The 21945-nt window shown below is 37.2% G+C and overlaps 1 protein-coding gene across 2 annotated transcripts in view; it reads right to left on the bottom strand.

The window, feature by feature from the left end:
• Nucleotides 1-10877: 10877 nt before the first annotated feature.
• The window catches only part of LOC111159946 (mitochondrial ribosomal protein S35), a 45002-nt gene continuing 33934 nt past the window's right edge, over nucleotides 10878-21945 (bottom strand). For both annotated transcript variants that reach the window (XM_022522644.1, XM_022522646.1), the window contains exon 8: nucleotides 10878-11267. In XM_022522644.1, the coding sequence (XP_022378352.1) occupies nucleotides 10998-11267 (270 nt within the window). In that variant the 3' untranslated portion in view covers nucleotides 10878-10997. The remainder of the gene's footprint in view (nucleotides 11268-21945) is intronic.

The following is a 21945-nucleotide window of genomic DNA, read 5'->3' as shown; positions in this document are numbered from 1 at the left end:
GAACTGTCTACCCTTTGCCAAAGTTCCAAAATTCTGACCCCTGCACTTGTTTAGCAGTGTGAGAGATATGCTTCTAAGTGCTATACATGTATTCCCTCATGGATATAATTTTTTGAATTAGATATACTTTTTTTAATGACTATAGTATTATTATCACATTTTACAGATGAGGAAAATGAGAAGAGAGAGGCTATCTTCCCTAAAGTCACATAGCTTAATATTAGTGAAGGCAGGATTTAATAGATATCTGATTCAAAAGTTTATGCTGGAAATCACTGTTAGATTAAAAGCCTCCAAAAAACATGGAAAAAAAGATACGGAGAGGAAAACACCATAACATCATATGTTTCCTGTCAAGGTCAAATAATTGTCATGTATGTTAATAAAATCTTTTAGTGGATTGGACAGAAAAGCGCTATTATTACAGTTACTAACACATGTGCAAATGCTGCCTTTTAAAAAAACTTAGTTTTGATGTTCAATTGATTAATTCTTCTCAATCCTAAACTATCTTCATTTTTTAAAGATGACATGCCTTTAACTCTGGTACTGGAATCTTTGAGTTTGTGTGGATCTCTTTTGAATAAAGTTTGGGAGTTTTAGTTTACAGCCCTCACGTGTATGTAGTGTTCCCCCAGGTGCAAACATTAGCTGTAGGTATTTGAGCTCTGTCCAAATCTTACACGAGATCTACCCCCACCCCCACCCCCACCCTGAAGTGCAGACACTTTAATTCAATCAAGTCTCCAATGATTTTAAGCTTTAGGCCCTTAATCTAACCCTTGAAACTCTTTTTACATGTGAGGAGAGATACTAAAAGACAGCCAATAAGCAAGAAGAATAGATAAAAGAAAACCCTATTATAGGATTAATAAAATAGTACTGTTCTCTCTTATGTTAAATAACAAACTGTCCAGTGGCTTAAGAGGTGTTTCTGTTTCTTTCCCTAGTGTTGATACTCTGTGGGGGAAAAATGTCTGTTTCTTTTTTTAATATAAGGAAGAAATATAAAAAAATCTGTATCAGTGGAATATTAGCCACAAATAAAAATCTGATTTTAAAAATGTCATCAGCTTACCCTTATTTACTAGTTATGTTATTAAATATTAAATTTTATCAATTTCTTTCCCAATGCATTAAGAAAAAAAATTATTCATATTACATAGGGAGGGTATAAAGACTTAAATTACCCTAAAGTTACATTTCAATAAATAATTCAGGAAGCAGTCTTTAAAAATTATTTGTACAATCTTTTAAAAGATCATTTTTCTTTAAAATATATGCAAGTTTTTATTTTATTTTTTATATACAAGCTTTTAAAGGTTTCCCAAAAACCAGGGCTGCTAGAAAAACGTTTTTCTTCCTTGGGGTTTCTTAGCATTTGCTCATTTCCTAAAATTGGCAGTTTTATAAAAATGACCATAATTTGAGAAAACATATTTACGTTTGTAAGAAACCAAACTCATACTCCTCTTCTTCAGCCACTATCTGTGACCATCAGATAAATTGAAGACATTTATTAGACTGTAGATGCAACCAGACCAGTGTCAGCCAGGAAGCAAAAATCGCCAAGCCTAGAAACCATGTCCTTCCTGGATCCCACAAGGACCAAAAGAGAACTTCTGAATGGAATTTAAAACTTTCTTAGGAAACAATAAAAGATTCTCAAGGCCAACAACCAGTCAACAACCAAGGCCAAGATTGTTAAACTCAATTGCAAAGTAACCATGATACTGAAATCCTCCCAACATTGTAACTAGCCAGACCTCTTTTAAAAAGTCTGTAACTGTCCAGGATTATGAAATACTTACCACTGTTGGGAAGGATATATGCAAAGAAAGAACTAAAGCATGTCACAATTAAGGGAACAGATTTATCCTACTTCTTAGTTGCCTATGTGTTCAAGCAACTTCTGAGTTATGTAATTTTAAGTTTGATGTCAGCAGTCAATGTGTTATCAATGTAGCAAATATCCCTTAGACTCGTTAAAGGATAAATATGATGTTCATTGTATATATTGGCTCAATTAATAGTATTAACGGATAAAGATCCGATTAATGAAAAACAGTAGTTTAATTATTGCTAAAATTATAATGATCGTAACTGCTTTCCATCTGAGGCAGTTTTGTATTAATCTCACAGCTCTAAGATTTTGCCATTAGGTGTCAGTGCTACAGCCTATCTTCAGGTCAGTTGCCTGGAGATACCCAAACTGCAAAGGCTAGAGGGTACAGTGCTCTGTGAGACACCAAGTATAAATTTGGAGCGCGGAGGTCTGTCTGAAAACCACCCTCAGGTTTGGTAATTCACTAGAATAATTCACAGAACTCAAGGAAAGCTGTTATACTCATGGTTATGGTTTATCACAGGGAAAGGATATGGATTAAAGTCAGCCAAGGGAAGAAGCACATAGAATGAAGTCACAGAGGGTTCCAAAGTTATAGTTTCCGGTGTCTCCCCCTAGAGGCAAGATATGTTACTTTTCATGTACCAGTGTATGGTAATATGCCCAGAGTACTGCCAGCCAGGGAAACCTGCCCAAACTTTAGCAGTTCAAAGATTTTATAGAGGCTCTATTGCAGGGGTATGACTGAGTGATTACCTGGGTGGTTGATCTCAGCTGCCAGGTGGACTGATCCCAGGTGACTTAATGCCCCTTCCTCTAAATCACGTGGTTTTGCCGGCATGGCTAAGACTGTCAGGTGTGGCCAGCCCCACCCTAAAATCCATTGTGACTGGCTCTCACCCTAAACAAAGATACTCCTATGAGGTATGACATAGATTACCTTCTAGAAGCTGCAAGCAAAGGCCAGACCTCTCTTTGGGCTAGGTCAGATTCTTTATTACACAACATTACCTCCTCTGTTTTATCTATCATTATAGTATTATTTCTACAAGATGGATGGCCCTAACCTACCATCTCTTTACATGTTCCCAAAGGATTTCTCCTCAACCTCTATTTTCAAAATGTTCCCTTCTTCAACACTGTTTCTGCATCTGAAATTCCTTAAACTCCATGAATCTCTAAGAAATATAACATTTCAATACACTTAAAGTGTGCTTTTAATTTACTATTTTTTAATTTTTAATTTTTTAAAAAAAGATTTTATTTATTTATTTGACAGAGAGAGAGAGATCACAAGCAGGCAGAGACGCAGGCGGGGGCGTGGTGGGGGGGGAGGAAGCAGGCCCCCAACAAAGAGAGAGCCCGATTCGGGACTCAATCCCAGGACCCTGAGATCATGACCTGAGCCAAAGGCAGCGGCTTAACACACTGAGCCACCCAGGCGCCCTAATTTTCTATTTCTATGCAGTGGATTACAATGTATCTCTCTTTTTGCAATCAAGGTCATATTATCATACTTAATAACACACAGATTCTTGGCCTTGCTAATACTAAATCATACCTTCATTTCATATAAATCCTTTGGGTAACTGTTTTCACATTCTTTTTGGCTTTCATTTATGTTCTCTAATTCTGTTAGGCAAAATAAGTTTTGGACAAGTAACAAACTCAATAATTCCTCTATTTTAATTAACTTAACCACTTACAACTTTGGAAGTGGTAAGACATAATAGATAAAAATACTGAATTGACAGTTAAATTGAATGGAATGTTTCATAGGACAGTTCTTATTTTGTCATTTACTCCAATTAATTTCAAGGTCTTACACCTCATCTCTTTTCTGAGCTGCAGAAACTCTAACTGGGGAATCTAAAGAGATGAATACCAGTTAATCTCCATTTCCACTTTTCTGCAAGCATTGGCTTGGAGAAGTGAGCCCCAGAAAACAGAAAGGAGGATGCTAAACAGAGTTGAATTAACATAAAGTGAGCCCAAAAGAGAGGAATGGAGCAAACTTTTCAGATTAGAAAAATACTTCCAAGAACCTGTTTCTAATCAGAATTGGCATCTGTAGAAAAGGCATTGGGTGGACAGTAGTTATGTTAAAAAAAGCACTGAACTATATTCAGGGGAGTAGATTCTGGACTTAGCTTCCTAAATAACCAAAGTCATTACAGCTAGTCCTGACTTATTATGACCCACGATTTTTTGAATTTACAATGGTCTGAAAGCAGTAACATACTGAGGAAACCATACTTCAGATTTTGAATTTTGATCTTTTCCCAGACTAGTGATATGTGATGATACATTTTCATGATAGTGGGCAGCAGCAGCCAAAGCTCCTATCCAGCCATGTGATCATAAGGGTAAACAACCCATATACTGACAACCACTTTGTACCCATAAAACCATTCTTTCACTTCCAGTACAGTATTCAATAAACTCCATGAGGTATTTAACACTTAATTATAAAGTAGGCTCTGTGATAGATGATTCTGGCCAACTGTAAGCTACCGTTAAGCGTTCTGAGCATGTTTAAGGTAGGCTGAACTAAGCTATGATGCTTGGTAGGTTAGGTGTATTAAATACATTTTCAACTTGCAATATTTTCATCTTAAGATGGATTTATTGGGACATAACCCCATCATAAGTTGAGGAAGATCTGGATTCAAAAGCAACCAATAAGTGCTAATTTGTATGGAAAGAAATAGATAAAAGAACAACATATGTATATACATGAATATTAAAGTGATGGCAGAAATAAAATTAAAATACTTTCAAACCAAAAGGAATCACACAGATCTTCTAATCAGTTCTACTGCCACACCATACAAATAAGAAAATTGCTGAATAAATGGCCACGGTTGTCAAACTGTGGAAAGAACCAAGATGCCCTTCAATGGACGAATGGATAAGGAAGATGTGGTCCATATACACTATGGAGTATTATGCCTCCATCAGAAAGGATGAATACCCAACTTTTGTAGCAACATGGACAGGACTGGAAGAGATTATGCTGAGTGAAATAAGTCAAACAGAGAGAGTCAATTATCATATAGTTTCACTTATTTGTGGAGCATAACAAATAGCATGGAGGACATGGGGAGTTAGGAGAAGGCAGTTGGGGGAAATTGGAAGGGGAGGTGAACAATGAGAGACTATGGACTCTGAAAAACAATCTGAAGGGTTTGAAGAGGTAGTGGGGTGGGAGGTTAGGGGAACCAGGTGGTGGGTATTAGAGGCGGCACGGACTGCATGGAGCACTGGGTGTGGTACAAAAACAATGAATACTGTTATGCTGAAAATAAATTTAAAAAATGATAAAAAAATGATGATTAAAAAAAAAGAAAATTGCTGAATAATCATTGCCATGATGCATTAGTATGAGAAAATATTTTAAATGTGATGTGGCTTCTAGAGTTAACATGGTGGAGTAGTAAGGACCCTACGTTTGTCTTATCCTTGGAATTCAGCTAGATTGTTATCAAATCATTCTGAACACTTGCATTTTCAACCAGAGATCTGATAAAAGAAATGCTGCAATGCTACAAAGAGAAAAGTGGCCACTTTTTAGAAATATTGTCGTCTTTACTCTCTCTTTCTTCTCTTCTGGACATAATAACAAGATGGAGAAACTTAATCACAAAAGAAAGAACAGGAGTTAATCAATATGGATATAAGTAAGATGTCTGAACTAGAACTTAAAACAATGATTATAAAGATACAAGCTGGGCTTGAAAAAAGCATTCAAGATACTAGAGAATCTCTTACTGTAGAAATAAAAGAACTAAAATACAATCATGCCAAAATTAAAAATGCTATTACTGAGATGCGGTAAAAAATGGAGGCTCTAAAAGTGACAATAAATGAGGCAGAGAAGAGTCAGTAATATAGAAGACAAAATAATGGAAAATAAGTAAGCTGAAGAGAGACAACTACTTAATCATGAAGGAAGACTTCTAGAAATCAGTGATTCCATAAAGCAAAATAATATCCATATAATAGGGGTCCCAGAAGATGAAGGGGAAGGAGGGGGGCAGAATGTTTATTTGAACAAATTACAGCTGGGAACTTCCCTAATCTGGAGAAGGAAATAGGCATTCAATCCAGGAGGGACAGAGACACCCCCTCAAAATCAATAAAAAGATTGAAGTAATGATAAATCATTCTCTAGCCCCTTACTCTCAGTTTGGAGTTGTGTTTGGACATACAATAATGAAGCTTGCAAATTTCAGATAAAGAGAAAAACCTGAAAGCAGCTTAGGACAAGAGGTCCATAACCTACAATGGTAGAAACATAAAGCTGACAGCAGACTTGCCCACAGAGACCTGGAAGGCCAGTAAGGACTGGCATGATATATTCAGGGTACCAAATGAGAAAAATATGCAACCAAGAATACTTTATCCAGCAAGGCTGTCATTCAGAATAGAAGGAGAGATAAAGAGTTTCCAGATTAGACAAAAACTAAAGGAATTTTTGATTACTACACTAGCCCTGTAAGAAATATTAAAGGAGATCCTTTGAGGGAAGAGAACCCAAAAGTAACAAACAGCAAAAAGGAACAGTGACAATCTACAGAAACAGTGACTTTACTGAAAATACAATGGTACAACTTCGTATGTAATTACTTTGAATGTAAATGGACTAAATGTTCCAATCAAAAGACACAGGATATCAGAGTTTATAAAAAACAAGACCCATTGATATGCTGTCTATAAGAGACTCATTTTAGACCCAAAGATACCTCCAGATTGAGCATGAGGGGGTGAAGAACAATTTATCATGCTAATGAACATCAAAAGAAAGCTGGAGTAGCCATCCTCATATCAAACTAGACTTTTTAAATCAAAGACTGTAATAAGAGATGAAAAAGGACACAATATCATAATAAAAGGGTCTACCCAACAAGAAGATCTAACAACTGTAAATATTTACACCCTTAACTTGGGAGCAGCCAATTATACAAACCAATTAATAAAATTAAAGAAACGCACTGATAATAATACAATAATAGTTGGGGACCTCAACACCCCACTCACTGCAATGGACAGATCATCTAAGCAGATGAAAAAGGAAACAAGGGCTTTGAATGACACACCAGACCAGATGGACTTAAGAGATATATTTAGAGCATTTCATCTAAAGTAACAGAATACACATTCTTCTTAAGTGTACATGGAACATTCTCCAGAATAGATCACATACTGCATCAAAAATCAGGTCTCAACTGGTACAGAAAGACTGAGATCATACCATGCATATATTTAGACCACCATGCTTTAAAACCTGAACTCAATCACAAGAGAAAAATTGGAAGGAACACAAATACATGTTGGTTAAAGAGCACCTTACTAAAGAATCAATCAGGAAATTAGAGAAGAACTCAAAATATACATGGAAACAAATGTGAAAACAGGATAGTTCAGAACCTTTGGGATACAGCAAAGGTGGTCCTAAGAGGGAAGTATATAGCAACACAAGCCTTTCTCAAGAAACAAGAGAAGTAGGGTGCCTGGGTGGCTCAGTGGGTTAAAGCCTCTGCCTTCGGCTTGGGTCATGATCCCAGGGTCCTGGGATCGAGCCCCACATCGGGCTGTCTGCTCAGTGGGGAGTCTGCTTCCCCCTCTCTCTGCCTGCCTCTCTGCCTACTTGTGATCTCTCTCTCTCTCTCTGTCAAATAAATAAATAAAATCTTTAAAAAGAAAGAAAGAAAGAAAGAAAGAAAGAAAGAAGCAAGAGAAGTCCCAAATACACAACCTAACCTTAGACCTAAAGGAGCTGGGAAAAGACCAGTAAATAAAGCCTAAATCTAGCAGGAAAAGAGAAATAGAGTAGAGCAGAAATCAATGAAATAGACATTAAAAAAAAACAAACAAAAAAAACACAACAACAGTAGAACAGATCAACAAAACTAGGAGCTGGTACTTTGAATTAGTAAGATCGATAAACCTCAGTGCCTGGGTGGCTCAGTCGTTAGCCGTCTGCCTTTGGCTAAGGTCATGATCCCAGGGTCGTGGGACTGAACCCGGCATTGGGTTTCCTGCTCAGTGGAGAGCCTGCTTCTCCCTCTCTCATGTCCCCTGCTTGTATTCCCTCTCTCGCTGTCTCTCTCTGTCAAATAAATATATAAAATCTTTTAAGAAAAATAAAAAAAGATCGATAAACCTCTAGCCAGACTAATCAAAAAGAGAAGGACCCAAATAAATAGAATCATGAATGAAAACGGAGAGATCACAACCAACACTGAAAAAATACAAACAATTATAAGAGAATATTATGAGCAATTGTTCGCCAACAAATCAAGCAATCTGGAAAAAAAATGGGTGCTAGGAACATGTAAACTACCAAAACTGGAACAGGAAGAACAGAAAACCTGAATAGACCCATAACCAGCACAGAAATTCAATCAGTAATCAAAAATCTCCCAAAACACAAGAGCACAAGGCTGGATGGCTTCCAGGGGAATTCTACCAAACATTTAAAGAAGAATTAATACCCATTCTTCTGAAACTGTTTCAAAAATAGAAATGGAAGGGAAACTTCCCAACTCATTCTATAGGGCCAGCAGCACCTCAAACCCCAAATTAGACAAAGACCCCACCAAAAAGGAGAACTATAGACCTACATCCCTGATAAAAATGGATGCAAAAATTCTCACCAAAATACTAGCCAATAGAATCCAACAGTACATTAAAAGGATTATTCACTACAGCCACGTGGGATTTATTCCTGGGCTGCAAGGGTGGTTCAATATCCACAAATCAATAAACATCATAAATCACATTAATAAAAGGACAAGGACCATATGATCGTCTCCATAGATTCAGAAAAAGCATTTGACAAAGTATAGCATCCTTTTTTGATAAAAACTCTCTGCAGTGCATGGATAGAGGAAACATACCCCAGTATCACAAAGGCCATATATGAAAAACCGACAGTGAGTATCATCCTCAACGTGGAAAAACCGAGAGCTTTTCCCCTAAGGTCAGGAATACGGCAGGGATGTCCACTCTCACCACTATTGTTCAACACAGCACTAGAAGTCCTAGCTTCAGCAACCAGACAACATAAAGAAAAAAAGGCATCTGAACAAGCAAGGAAGAAGTCGAACTCGCACTCTTCACAGGCATAATATTCTATGTAGAAAACCCAAAAGACTCTACCCCAAAACTACTAGAACTGATAGAGGAATCCAGCAAAGTTGCAGGATACAAAATAAATGCACAGAAGGTAGTTACATTTCTATATACTAACAATGAAGCTAAGGAAAGATAAATCAAGGAATTGATCCCATTTATAATTGCACCAAAACCTGGAAGATACCTAGGAAAAAGCCTAACCAAAGAGGTAAAAGATCTCTACTCTAAAAACGATAGAGCACTTAAGAAAGAAATTGAGGAAGACACAAAGAAATGGAAAAACGTTCCATGCTCATGGATTGGAAGAACACATATTGTTAAAATGTCGATGCTACCTACAGCAATCTACACATCCAATGTAATCCCTATCAAAATACCATCAAGATATTTCACAAAGCTGGAACAAACAATTCTAAAATTTGTGTAAAGCCAGAAAAGACCCTGAATACCCAAGTAATTCTGAAAAAATTAAACCAAAGCTGGAGGCATCACAATTCTGGACTTCAAGCTCTATTACAAAGCTGTAATCAGCAAGACAGCATGGTACTGGCACAAAAACAGACACATAGATCAATGGAACAGAATAGAGAGCAGATATGGACCCTCAACTCTATGGTCAACTAATCTTCAACAAAGTAGGAAAGAATGTCCAATGGAAAGAAGACAGTCTCTTCAACAAATGGTGCTGAGAAAATTAGACAGCCACATGCAGAAGAATGAAACTGGACCATTTCCTTACACCATCACAAAAATGGACTCAAAATGGATGAAAGACCTAAACGTGAGATAGAAATCTGTCAAAATCCTAGAAGAAAATATAGGCAGCAACCTGACCTCAGCTGCAACAACTTCTTGCTAGATATGTCTCCAAAGACAAGGGAAACAAAAGCAAAAATGTACTATTGAGACTTCATCAAGATAAAAAGGTTTTGCACAGCAAACAGCTGACAAAACTAAAAGGCAACCTATGTAATGGGAGAATATATTTGCAAACGGCTTATCAGATAAAGGGCCAGTATCCAAAATCTATAAAGAAACTTATTAAACTCAACACCCCAAAAGCAAAAAATCCAGTCAAGAAATGGGCAAAAGATGCCAACAGACATTACCCCAAAGAAGACATACAAATGGCTAGCAGACACAGCATCAGGGAAATACAAATCAAAACCATAATGAGATACCACCTCACACCAGTCAAAATGGCTAAAATTAACAAGTCAGGAACAACAGATGTTGGTGAAGATGTGGAGAAAGGGGAACCCTTTTACACTGTTAGTAGGAATGCAAACTGGTGCAGCCGCTCTGGAAAACAGTTTGGAGGTTCCTCAGAAAGTTGAAAACAGAGCAACCCTATGAACCAGCAACTGCATTACTGGGTATTTACCCCAAAGATATAAACGCAGTGATCCAAAAGGGCATCTCACCCCAATGTTTATAGCAGCAACGTCCACCACAGCCAAAATATGGAAAGCGTCCAGATGTCCACTGACAAAATGAATGGATAAAGATGAGGTATATATACACAGTAGTATTTTTATTCAAAAATAATTAAATCTTATCATTTTCAACAATGTGGATGGAATTAGAATATTATGCTAAGCAAAATAAGTCAGAGAAAGACAAATACCGTATGATTTCATTCATATGTGGAATTTAAGAAATAAAAGAGATGAACACAGGAGCAGGTAAGGAAAAATAAAATAAGATGAAAATTGACAGGAAGGCAAACTGTAAGAGACACTGAACTCTAGGAAACACACTGAGGGTTGCTGAAGGGGAGATGGGTGGGGTGATGAGGTAAGTGGGGGATGGGCATTAAGGAGGGAAACTGATGGAATGAGCATTGGGTATGTTATATGCAACTGATGAATCACTAAACTCTACCTCTGAAACTAATAAAAAAATCTGAAATGTGTAACAATGGTTTTTTTTAGCATTTTCAAATTTATATAAAGTGAGAATGATTACAGATCTATCATAAAATTAAATCAAGGAGATTTTTCTAAATAAATCACATTAGATTTAATAGTTTCTTCACTGATTCTTTGTACTGAGAAAGGGTATTTTCATTGTCCCCTTCATTCTTAAGACTAACAACAGACTTTTTGTACTCTTCAACTTCTTTCGTAGCAAGGAGCTCTTCTTTATTTACTTCCAGATTTTTCTCAGCGGCTTTCATTTGGAGAAGTGTTTCCAGAATATTTTTTTCAGAGGAGCTATTGTTCCATACATACTCTTCCATGTCTGCTTCAGTCTTATCTTTCTCCCATTCTTCAGTTTTCTGAAAGGAAAAAATGAGTTCTGAAATCTGAGAAATACGATCTAAAAACAAAGTTTTGTTTTTGTTTTAGGGAAAGAGAATCTGCAAAATGTGGAGAGTCCCTGTGGATACTTTGTATGTGAACTTTGATTTCCCTCCCCTACAGCACTGCTATCCACCTGCACCAACTGTTTCAGGACCCCACACTCTATGATGTGACTACTCCATTACCACTCACTAATTCTACAGAATTTATCTGGCTTGCAAATTCCACTCACAAAGCAACACTATTTCCCAAAAGATACAGAAAACTCATTTTTTGCAGCTTTCTAATCCTTAAACTCTTAACACATCAACACTTCACATTTCTGAGGTTAATAATAACGAGTTGAGAAAAGACTGTATTTATCTTTGTAACATGCCTGTGGGGATGACAAGGAATACCAATCATTACAATAAAATAAAAAATATAAAATACATGTGTAATATATGATTTTTAGTCCTAATGACTTCATATATTCTGGAATTTTATTTTGTTATTATCTTTATTTTCTGTTCCTCTAAGGGAAATAATTTTTGTTACTACTTGTTTTCTCTTTTCTTTCTTTCTTTTCTTTTTTTTTTTAAGGTTTTATTTATTTATTTGACAGAGAGAGACACAGTGAGAGAGGGAACAGAAGCAGGGGGGAGCGGGAGAGGGAAAAGCAGGCTTCCCTCGGAGCAGGGAGCCCGATACGGGGCTCAATCCCAGGACTCTGGGATCATGACCTGAGCTGAAGGCAGATGCTTAACAACTGAGCCACCCAGGCTCCCCACTAACATGTTTTTTCTTACAAAAGTTACTACTATGCTATCTTAGGGAACACTGTTAGGTTTTATAGCAATATAATTCAGATTTATGATTTAGATGAAGATGTAACATTCTGTGAAAAATCAAGGAACGCAGCTGATAAATAATAAGCCCTGGTTCAATGAAGTGCTGAATGCCAGCCACATTCTTTCCAAACTAACACAGAACATATTCTGAGCTATATGCTATTATAGAATCACCCAATATTCTTAAAACTTTTGAAGGTGGTAAACCCCACAAATTATAACATTTCTGAAGTATTAAAAGAAAGACAGATTTGTAAGGCTGTCAAAAATATTTTATCTTTGAAAACTCCTCTTGAAAAAGACCCCAACTTGAGCAGACAGAGCTCCAAGTCTGTTCAGAATTAAGAGAGTACCAAGGAGATGGATTCCACTTCTGCCTCCCTCCTGTCCCCAACCTCACTATTAGAGTCCACGAAAAGAGAAAAAGTACAAGAGGGGCGCCTGGGTGGCTCAGTGGGTTAAAGCCTCTGCCTTCGGCTCAGGTCGTGACCTCAGGGTCCTGGGGCATCAGGCTCTCTGCTCAGCAGGGAGCCTGCTTCTTCCTCTCTCTCTCTCTCTCTCTCTGTCTGCCTCTCTGCCTATGATCTCTGTCAAATAAATACAATTTTAAAAAAATCTTTAAAAACAAAAAAATAAAAGAGAAAAAGCACAGGAAATGCATCCCTCAAAGGGTAAAGAGGAGCCCCACCAACTGCAAATAGGCCCCTGGATATGCCATGGACTCAGCTAACCCCATTTGGGTTAACTGAAGGCCAGGAAAGAGTCTCCTCCACCACAAAGAACCACAAGAAAAAGAAATCCTGTTTAAATCCTTCAAACTAAATAACCTTTCCTTCAAGATAAACCAATAGGATGTGGAGTGTTTCCCTGACCCTCAAATTCCTTAGCCAGAGGGGCTATACTCACAACTCCCTATATACTGTTTGCCCCACCTCCCTATCCTGAATTTATGGCTGAGGAAAACATATCAACTAACGTTCTAGAAACATACTATCTGGTTGAGAATTAACTCTATACTCCTTTTTTAATGTGGCTGTGATTCACCCCATAGGCTTGGCAAAGGGGCGGGGTGGGTGAATAATGTGAAACAACTTCTTGTATCCTGTGCATACAAGCCTGTTGCAAATAAGTTCTAACAGCCAAACTCTGAATTTTACATTAAAAAGAAAACTGACAAAATCATCCTACCCTACCTACTTTTTACTGTAATATTTGGGGAAGAAATAAATGTCAGCCCCTTAAAAAAAACAAATGCCCTAAATTAAATGTACCTTTGCTCCTATCTACTTTTAGAAGTGCTTTAAATGCTGAAACAGTGTCATAGTTTCTACATAATTCTAACTTACAAATGAGTATCCTTAAGATTCCAACAAATAAATTATATAAAGCACTACGTAAAACAATCTACCTCATACTTTTTAAAAAAAATCCTAATCTACTTCATTCTTGACTGCTAGAAGACAATTAAGAGAAGCAATTAAGAGATGAACAATTTAAAAAATTATAACTTTCACCTAGGTTTATGTGGATTTTTTCACCTACTCTGAAATAGATACTTAAAGAGGTAACAAAAGTAAATTCACTGTAATCTCCATCATTTCATTTATCTTCCGCTTACGTTTGGTGTACACAATTCTAGGCTGCTTTGTCAAAGCGTTACAGGTGTGCCATGCTATTGATTCCCTCGGCCCTCAGGAGGCCAGGTGAGCCTGGAGCAGCGGAGCACAAGCACCCTCTTCCTTCACTGATCTCAGTAAAGACTTTACTCTGTGTGCAGCGACACAAAAAAGGTTAGGAAATACTGCACTAAGGGATAACAAACATTTACAGAAGAAAATCATACTGTGTTAAATAGCCAGTGGTAAGTGAAAGTGACTACAATGTGTAGAAGGCATAGTTTCCTACTAATACTACACAGACACAAAGCAGTGTTAGGCTTCAGCTGCAAGCTAAACAAAACTCATGTTTTCAACAATTCTAATAACTTTAGGATCCAAACTCTGCACAGTTGAATATAAATTCCAAGATAATGATAGTAACAATACCAGTAAATTAAATACTTATAAGCCACGGACCTTAAATGCCTACATACATTAATTATTTCATATAATTCTTATTAAAACCTACTGGGTTTGATGTTAACATCTCTACAGAAAGAAAATTAAGTATTATGGAAGTTAAATAGGGACCACAGCCACCTGGGAATGTTTCAGATTTCACAATTTTTTACATTTTAGAAAATTAATACAGTGCATACACCATATATTTTGTTAACATTTCCAGAGATCGACCACAGGACACCCTAAATCAAATACATCACCATTTTTGCAGCAACGTGTATGCAGTCACAATAAATGGGATAAACAAAGGCTATAAATGCTTTTCATCCATTCAAGTCTCATTTCACCACCAAATAAGTTATGAAAAAACTAGCAATTTCCAAAGCTTCGGGGGTTCAAGAGTTAGGGTGTGTATGTGTGTGATTTGCTCAGGATAGCACAGGGAGGTGGTATGACACAATATTTAATATGGGCTTTGGTGTGTTACGGAACTCAGTTTACATCCTAGCTTCCTCACTTACTACTGTGACAGACTTGTGTTACAGAAGAAGTGATTCCAAGGGCTGTTCTGGTGAATTAAAAGAGGTAAGGAATAAAAATAAAATAAAATAAAATAGGTAAGGAATATCCATGTACTTAGAGCAACTGGCTCAGAGTAAACACCAAATAAATGTTGCTACTAAAAACAACATAGCTTATTAAGATGAATGAAAGAGAGTGGGATTCAAATCCTTGTTAGCCTACCTACAAAATGTGTTTCTATGTCAAGGGCATCACTACCCCCATCAAAAAATAAATAGAAACTTTCAGTGTAAATATAAACACATACCAAATTGTTTGAATGTTCTGCAATTATTCCCACTCACAAAATTGTATCATTATTTTTATAATGTTTATATAAAATAGTTAAAGAAACAAGAGGTCTTTATTTCTTATCCCTGATATAAAGGTAATGTTTTTCGTGATTCTTGTAACTTCATGTCTTCTTGATAAATGCTATTGCTGATTAAATTTTCCCAGTTAATTGCCTATTCTTACTAAGTTTTCTCCAGTTTTCCTGTAGTCTCCTTTGGATATAGGCATTTTATGTCTAATCAGATGTAGATTAGAAAACACAGACACACACACATGCACACAAAATAGTATTCTTGTCAAGAAAAAGAAATTTACTTTTTTGAAGTCCTGTGTTAAATGTAAGAAAATATCTTTACAACATCTTTAGAATGTCTCTGTTTTTCATGCAGGAAAAGCAAAAGCTAATTATTATCAATAGATTTACTTTTTGAGGGAAATCTTTTCTAGTCATTAATGTATAAGTTTTCACAGATGAGTATCAACCAAATAAAGCTTGTCAGTGAGAGAGAACATAACTAACTAAAAGAGATGCTGTTCTATAAATGATATATTAGGAAGCTATTCTAAAACATCTTAATCTTTGTCAATGATATAAAAGCAGTAATACTGTCCATAATACTTGTCACGTTAGAATATTTTTCATTTCTGAGAGGTATAAATATAAAATCCTTGGGGCACCTGGGTGACTCAGTCAGTTAAACACCCAATTCTTGATTTCAACTCAGGTCATGATCTTAGGGTCCTGGGATGGAGCCCCCAGTAGGGCTTCCTCCTCAGCAGGGAGTCTACTTGGGAATCCCTCTCCTTCTGCCCCTCCCCCGCTCTCACTCTTTCTCTAAAATAAATTTTACAATCTTAAAAAAAAAAAAAAAAGATATCAGAGAGTTACAGAATCAGTAATGACTAGATGAATGTGAATTCCAGGCTGCAAGGATGTGAGGAGGATCCTTCTGAAAATCCTTAACCATTTTCTTTCCTGAGGGCATTTTCCAATTCTGTACAAGACTGGCACTTGGTACATGCAGGATTCTACTTAGGTAAAGAGAAATACGTGAAATTTGAGCTGTTACACAGGGCTCTATAAAACAGACTGGAACTGAAGAATCCCAAACATGACTGGTTTTAGTTTTGGGGTTACTTATGGAGAAGTTGGGGAATCAGAATCACACCTCTAAAAAGCACAGTAAAATCCCCCATAATCTCAGAGTGTTTAGGAGACAAAGTCACATTAGAAGGAGGAAGTGTGTTTTAAATGCACAACCAATCACTCTTTTTTTTTTTTTTTTAAGATTTTACTTATTTATTTGACAGAGAGAGATCACAAGTAGGCAGAGAGGCAGGCAGAGAGAGAGAAGGGGAAGCAGACTCCCTGCTGAGCAGAGAGCCTGAATTGGGGCTTGATCCTAGGACCCTGGGATCATGATCTGAGCTGAAGGCAGAGGCTTTAACCCACTGAGCCACTCAGGCGTCCCCCACCCCAATCACCCTTTTAAAACATCTGCCAGATTCTGCTTCAAGGTCAGAGGTTACAAAGCTAAGCTCAAAACTTCTGAAGAGTACAAATGACTCTACAGCAGATATAGAAGTTGATTAACCAAGTTCCCAATCAAAAGCCTTGAAGGCTATGCCTAAGGAAGAGCTGGACTAAATCTTTAAAAAACTGCAGCCCAGCCCTGGTGTAGCTAAATCATGACTGGACTAAAAGGATAAATCCCTGAACCTCTCTGCCTAAGAGAAAAAAAGAGGAAATTCATTCTGATGGATGACAGCAGCTGGAGCATCTATGAGTCTTTTATACATAATGTCTAGCATGCAAGAAAGTTCCTAGGCATTTGAAACATTTGAAAAGAAGAAAAATGTAATTAATAACCAAGGGGAAACAAACAATAGCAGAACTCCAGATGATCCAGATAATGAAGTTAGCAGAGAAGGATAGTAACTAAGAAAAAATATGTTAAAGAAAAAAGAGGAAAAGATAACCAATATGACTTAAATAATGAAAAGTTTCAACACAGAATTGGTATCCATAAAGAAAAAGCAATTAAATGAACACCTGGAATTGAAAAACACAATATCTAAAATTAGTAAATTACTGGATGGGATTAATAACAGTCTAGATAGAACAGAAGTCAGTATTAATGAATGCAAAAACAGACCAACACAAAACTACATTGTTATATATATCAGATCTGTACTATGGGATTATAACTATGAGATTCTGAAATCTTTTTATATTTTATGACATAACTCCAAGATTCCCAATGATTCTACTTAACAAGTTCCAACAAATCTTTGGAGGATAACTCTTAACATATTTCTTATAGACTGAATGCTTGGGTCTCCCCCCCCCCCACTGCCCACCCTCAATTCTTGTTGGAATGGAATTCCCAAAGTGGTGGCATTGGAAGTGGGGTCTTTGGGAGATGCGTAGGTCATGAGGTGGAGCCCTCATGAATGAGATTAACACCCTTATGAAAGAGCTTCCAGAGAAAGCCCTTGCCCCTTCTGCCATGTGAGGACACAGCAAGATGACAGCTGTTTATGAAACAGGAAGTGAACCCTCACTAGACACCCAATCTGCCAATGCTTTGATCTTAGATATCTCAGCATTCAGAAAAACAAGAAACAAATTTCTTTTGTTTATATACAGACCAGTCTGTGGTATTGTGTTATAACAACCTAAATGGAGTAAGACAATGTCTTATACAAATAAAAATCAAAACTTATTTTTTAAGTTTGCAATAACAAATCTTGGGAAATTTAGTCTGGATCAATTTTCTTAAATAATTTTCACCATCTAAAACATAATTTTTCTATAACTTCAAACTTAAAGAACTAATAGTGTTAAATTTCACAAAAATAATCCGATACCATAGACTTCCTGATGGGAGAGCACAATACTAATAACACAGTAGTTTTAAAAAAGTCAAAATAGAATCTGATGAAGCTCTAGATCCAGCTACCAACTTAAAAAATTACAGAATGGTGATACGATCAGCAGAATTCAAACGATGGGAAAGCCCACAGCAAACAAGAGCCCAAGATTTCGTCAACAAATAAATTGCAAGGAAAATGCTCAACAGACAAAGCTCCCTTTCGGTCTGTGACTGCTCCTGCATACTCTTTCAAAAAACATTTCCTGAGAACCTACCATGTGCTAGGCAGTACTGGGAGAAGCAGGATGTCTCTAGGTACCCTGGCTAAAAATGAATGTTTTCATATCCAAGTATTTTAGAAAAAGGGTACCTATGCTTGTTTGTATTAGGCATCTGCTGATGAAAAAGAAAAACAGAAAAAATAAAAAAAAAATTCCTTATTATTCAAATACAATAATAATGTAGTGGAACAAAATCCAATTTTAAAAAAAGATTTTATTTATTTATTTGACAGACAGAGATCATAAGTAGGCAGAGAGGCAGGCAGAGAGAGAAGTAGGCGCCCCGCCAAGCAAGGAGCCTGATGCAGGGCTCAATCCCAAGACCCTGAGATCATGACCTAAGCCGAAGGCAGAGGCTTTAACCCACTGAGCCACCAAAATCCAATTTATAAGCTAATTATTTTCTTTTCTTTTTTTTTCTAATTCTTTCTTTCTTTTTTGAGAGAGAGAGGGCACGTGCTAGCAGGGGGAGGAGCAGAGGAAGAGGGACAAGCCAACTTAGTGCTGTGCATGGAGCCCAACTGGGGGCTCAATCCTATGACCCTGAGATCATGACCTGAGCCAAAAATCAAGAGTCTAACAAACAATCGACTGAACCACCCAGGCACCCCTAAGTTAATCATTTTCTATGAGGCTAAATACACTTTGTTTTTGTAATTTAAAGGAGTCTATTACAAAAAATTTCAAACACATACAAAAGAGAATAGCACTATGTAAACTCTCACGTACCCATCAACCAGTCTCTCTCCACCGCACCCCCAAAGATTTTATTTATTTATTTGAAAGACAGCAAGAGAGAGAGCAAAAGAGATAGAGAGCATGTGTGGGGTAAGGGGCAGGGGGAGAAGCAGAATCCTGGCTGAGCAGGGAACCCAATGCAGGGCTTGATCCCAGGACTCCGGGATCATGACCTGAGCTGAAGGGAGATGCTTAACCAACTGAGCCACCCAGGCGCCCCAAAAGTTTCTTCTTTTGAAGTGTAGCTGCAATGTATTAATTTTAAAGTATAAATAATGTCATCTTCAAATTACTGGGTGGCAATTAAAAATACCACTAAGCTTAAATTGATCACCATTTAGGCAGAGTTTGATTAACCTATAGACTCCTATTTTAATACTTCAACCACTAAACATTTATAATTTTAGCATTTAATTTGTATGAGTGTGTATATAATACATATACATATATCTGGGCTCTCTTTTTTCTTCCCTGCCTACAACGAGAGAACCTGCACTGACTATAACCCTAGAGGAAGCAACCTTCCATTCCACACGATCTGTTCTCCTTTCTACAAATGCCTCAATTATTCATTAACTCAATAAATATTTATTGCACAACTACCCTGCCAGGCACACACTGTGCTGTCCTGCAATTGCCAGTCTAGTAGGAAACCTGGAGTTGAATAGGAGCCAATCAAATGGAAGACTGCAATTCCAGCAGAGAAAAGAGCATCCACAAAGACCTGGAGATAGCAAAGAGCTCAGTGTATTCACGGAACTGAACGGAGGCCAAGGTGAGGAAAGCAGCATGGGATGAGTATAGCTATTAGAATACTTACTTTAGAATACATACTACAGGGGTGCCTGGGTGGCTCAGTGGGTTAAAGCCTCTGCCTTCAGCTCGGGTCATGATCCCAGGGTCCTGGGATCGAGCCCCACATCGGGCTCTCTGCTCGGCGGATAGCCTGCTTCCCTCTCTCTCTCTGCCTGCCTTTCTGCCTACTTGTGACCTCTGTCTGTCAAATAAATAAATAAAATCTTTAAAAAAAAAAAAAAAAAGAATACATACTACGTATGTCAGCACCATACATACTTAACTTCCACAACAACCCTATGAGGTAGTACTATTACTATCTGCTTTACAGACCAAAAACTGAAGCCCAGACCCATTAAATAATTTGCCAAATCATACTGATTTTTAGTGGTAGAACAACATATTCCAAGGAACACAGAGACACTGTAAAAAAGAATATAAAGAACAAAAGAATAATTTAATTGAATCGATCACCTTTTTGTCCTCTTGTAAACATAAATTTAATACAAAGAAAAACACTGCATTCCATGCATTGGTCAGTGTATTCTGATGTAACAGAAGGCAAAGAAATAGCTGTTCCACTGAACTCACAAAGGTGTCACCTTCTACCATCTTATTTACAGCTCCCTTTGCTTAGAACATGAATCACAGTAATATTCCACTTCTCATGATTATAAGTAAGGCATTGAGAGCTACATGAGGAAAAAACAGTTTAACCATTAGAAAAAAATTCAAGTTATTTGAAAATCATAAAAAATAAGAAGAGGTAAATATCCATAATAGATTTTCTAAAAAAAGAAAGACTACTGCCAATTCTTTCAGTTACCATGGCCAAATGTTTAACTGAATATGTCAAGGAACTCAATTTAATTCAGATTGGTTTTTTAAAAATTTACTGAATGCTGTTTTGCCAGACATTGTACTCGGGGTTGGGAATACAACAATAAATGAAAGATACGTCCTTCCCCTCAGGAATCTCACAGTCTAACAGAATCAGTCAGACATGAATAAGGACAATTACCATAGAAGCAATAAGAAGAATGCTAACAGGAGGAGGGGGAAAGGATTCACAGATAACTTCTAGGACAGGCTACATCTGAAGTATATTAAAAGATTCATATGAATCGGCAAAGCTGATCAATTTGAAAAAGGGATCATAAGCAGAAAGAACAGCATGTGTAAAGTTATAAAAGAATACATTATGTTCATTACGGCTGAGATACAGAATACATAGCTTATATTTCCTGAGAACTGGTAATGAGGTGGCAAACTGTTGTGAACAGACAGGTTTATCCTGGGTAATAGGGAACCACTCAATGAAGGACTTTATAAAGGAATATGATACAATAATTTGCTTTTTAGAAACAATTACTTTAACAGAAATCCAGAAGATAACTGGGATGGGAAAATCAATAAGGCTATTATAGTTAAAAGATGATGAAGACTCAGGGTGGTAGCGGTAGGGAACAAGAAGAGAAAATAGTTTTAAAGGATGTAATATGATGTTTTCCCTGACAGCAAAGAGAAGTGTCACCTTCATTGTACCATCATCCAAGAATATAGAACAGCTGCCTACTGCCTAACACATCAAGCCAAAGAAGTCTGTATCACGGACAAATTTTTCTGCCCTTATTCTTTTTTTTTTTAACGATCTTATTTATTTATTTGAGAGAGAGAGCAAGTAAGAGAGAGCATGAGAGGGTAGACAGTCAGAGGGAGAAGCAGTCTCCCTGCGGAGCTGGGAGCCCAATGTGGGACTCAATCCTGGGACTCCAGGATCATGACCTGAGCTGAAGGCAGTCACTCAACCAACTGATACTAGATACATATACAAAAACCATCTTAAAAAAGATATACCAGCCTTCTGTGTAGTTTCTTTATTAAGAAGACTCAAAGATTGGGGAAATTATTCACAATCAGAACTTACATCAGACTCCCTTGTGGAGACTTTAAAATGAAACCTTCCTGAGTTTCACCACTAGAGATTTTAATTATGTAGAGTTCATGGATCTGTAGTTTAAAAAAAGCTTCTCAGGTGAGTCTAATGCAACCCCTAGCTGAAAACAGGTTAGGGGGATAAATTTTCTTTCTTTTTTCTTTTTTTAAAAAGATATTATTTATTTGAGAGAGAGAGCACAAGCAGGGGGAGAGGCCGAGGGAGAGGGAAAAGCAGGCTGCCCCCTGAGCAGGGAGCCTAATAGAGGGCTTTCCATCCCAG

Source organism: Enhydra lutris, unplaced genomic scaffold (genome assembly GCF_002288905.1).
Source record: "Enhydra lutris kenyoni isolate GAN:26980312 unplaced genomic scaffold, ASM228890v2 scaffoldscaffold72, whole genome shotgun sequence".
Classification (NCBI taxonomy): domain Eukaryota; kingdom Metazoa; phylum Chordata; class Mammalia; order Carnivora; family Mustelidae; genus Enhydra; species Enhydra lutris.
Note: the sequence above shows the minus strand (reverse complement) of the source record. Positions and strands in the feature narration are given on the sequence as shown.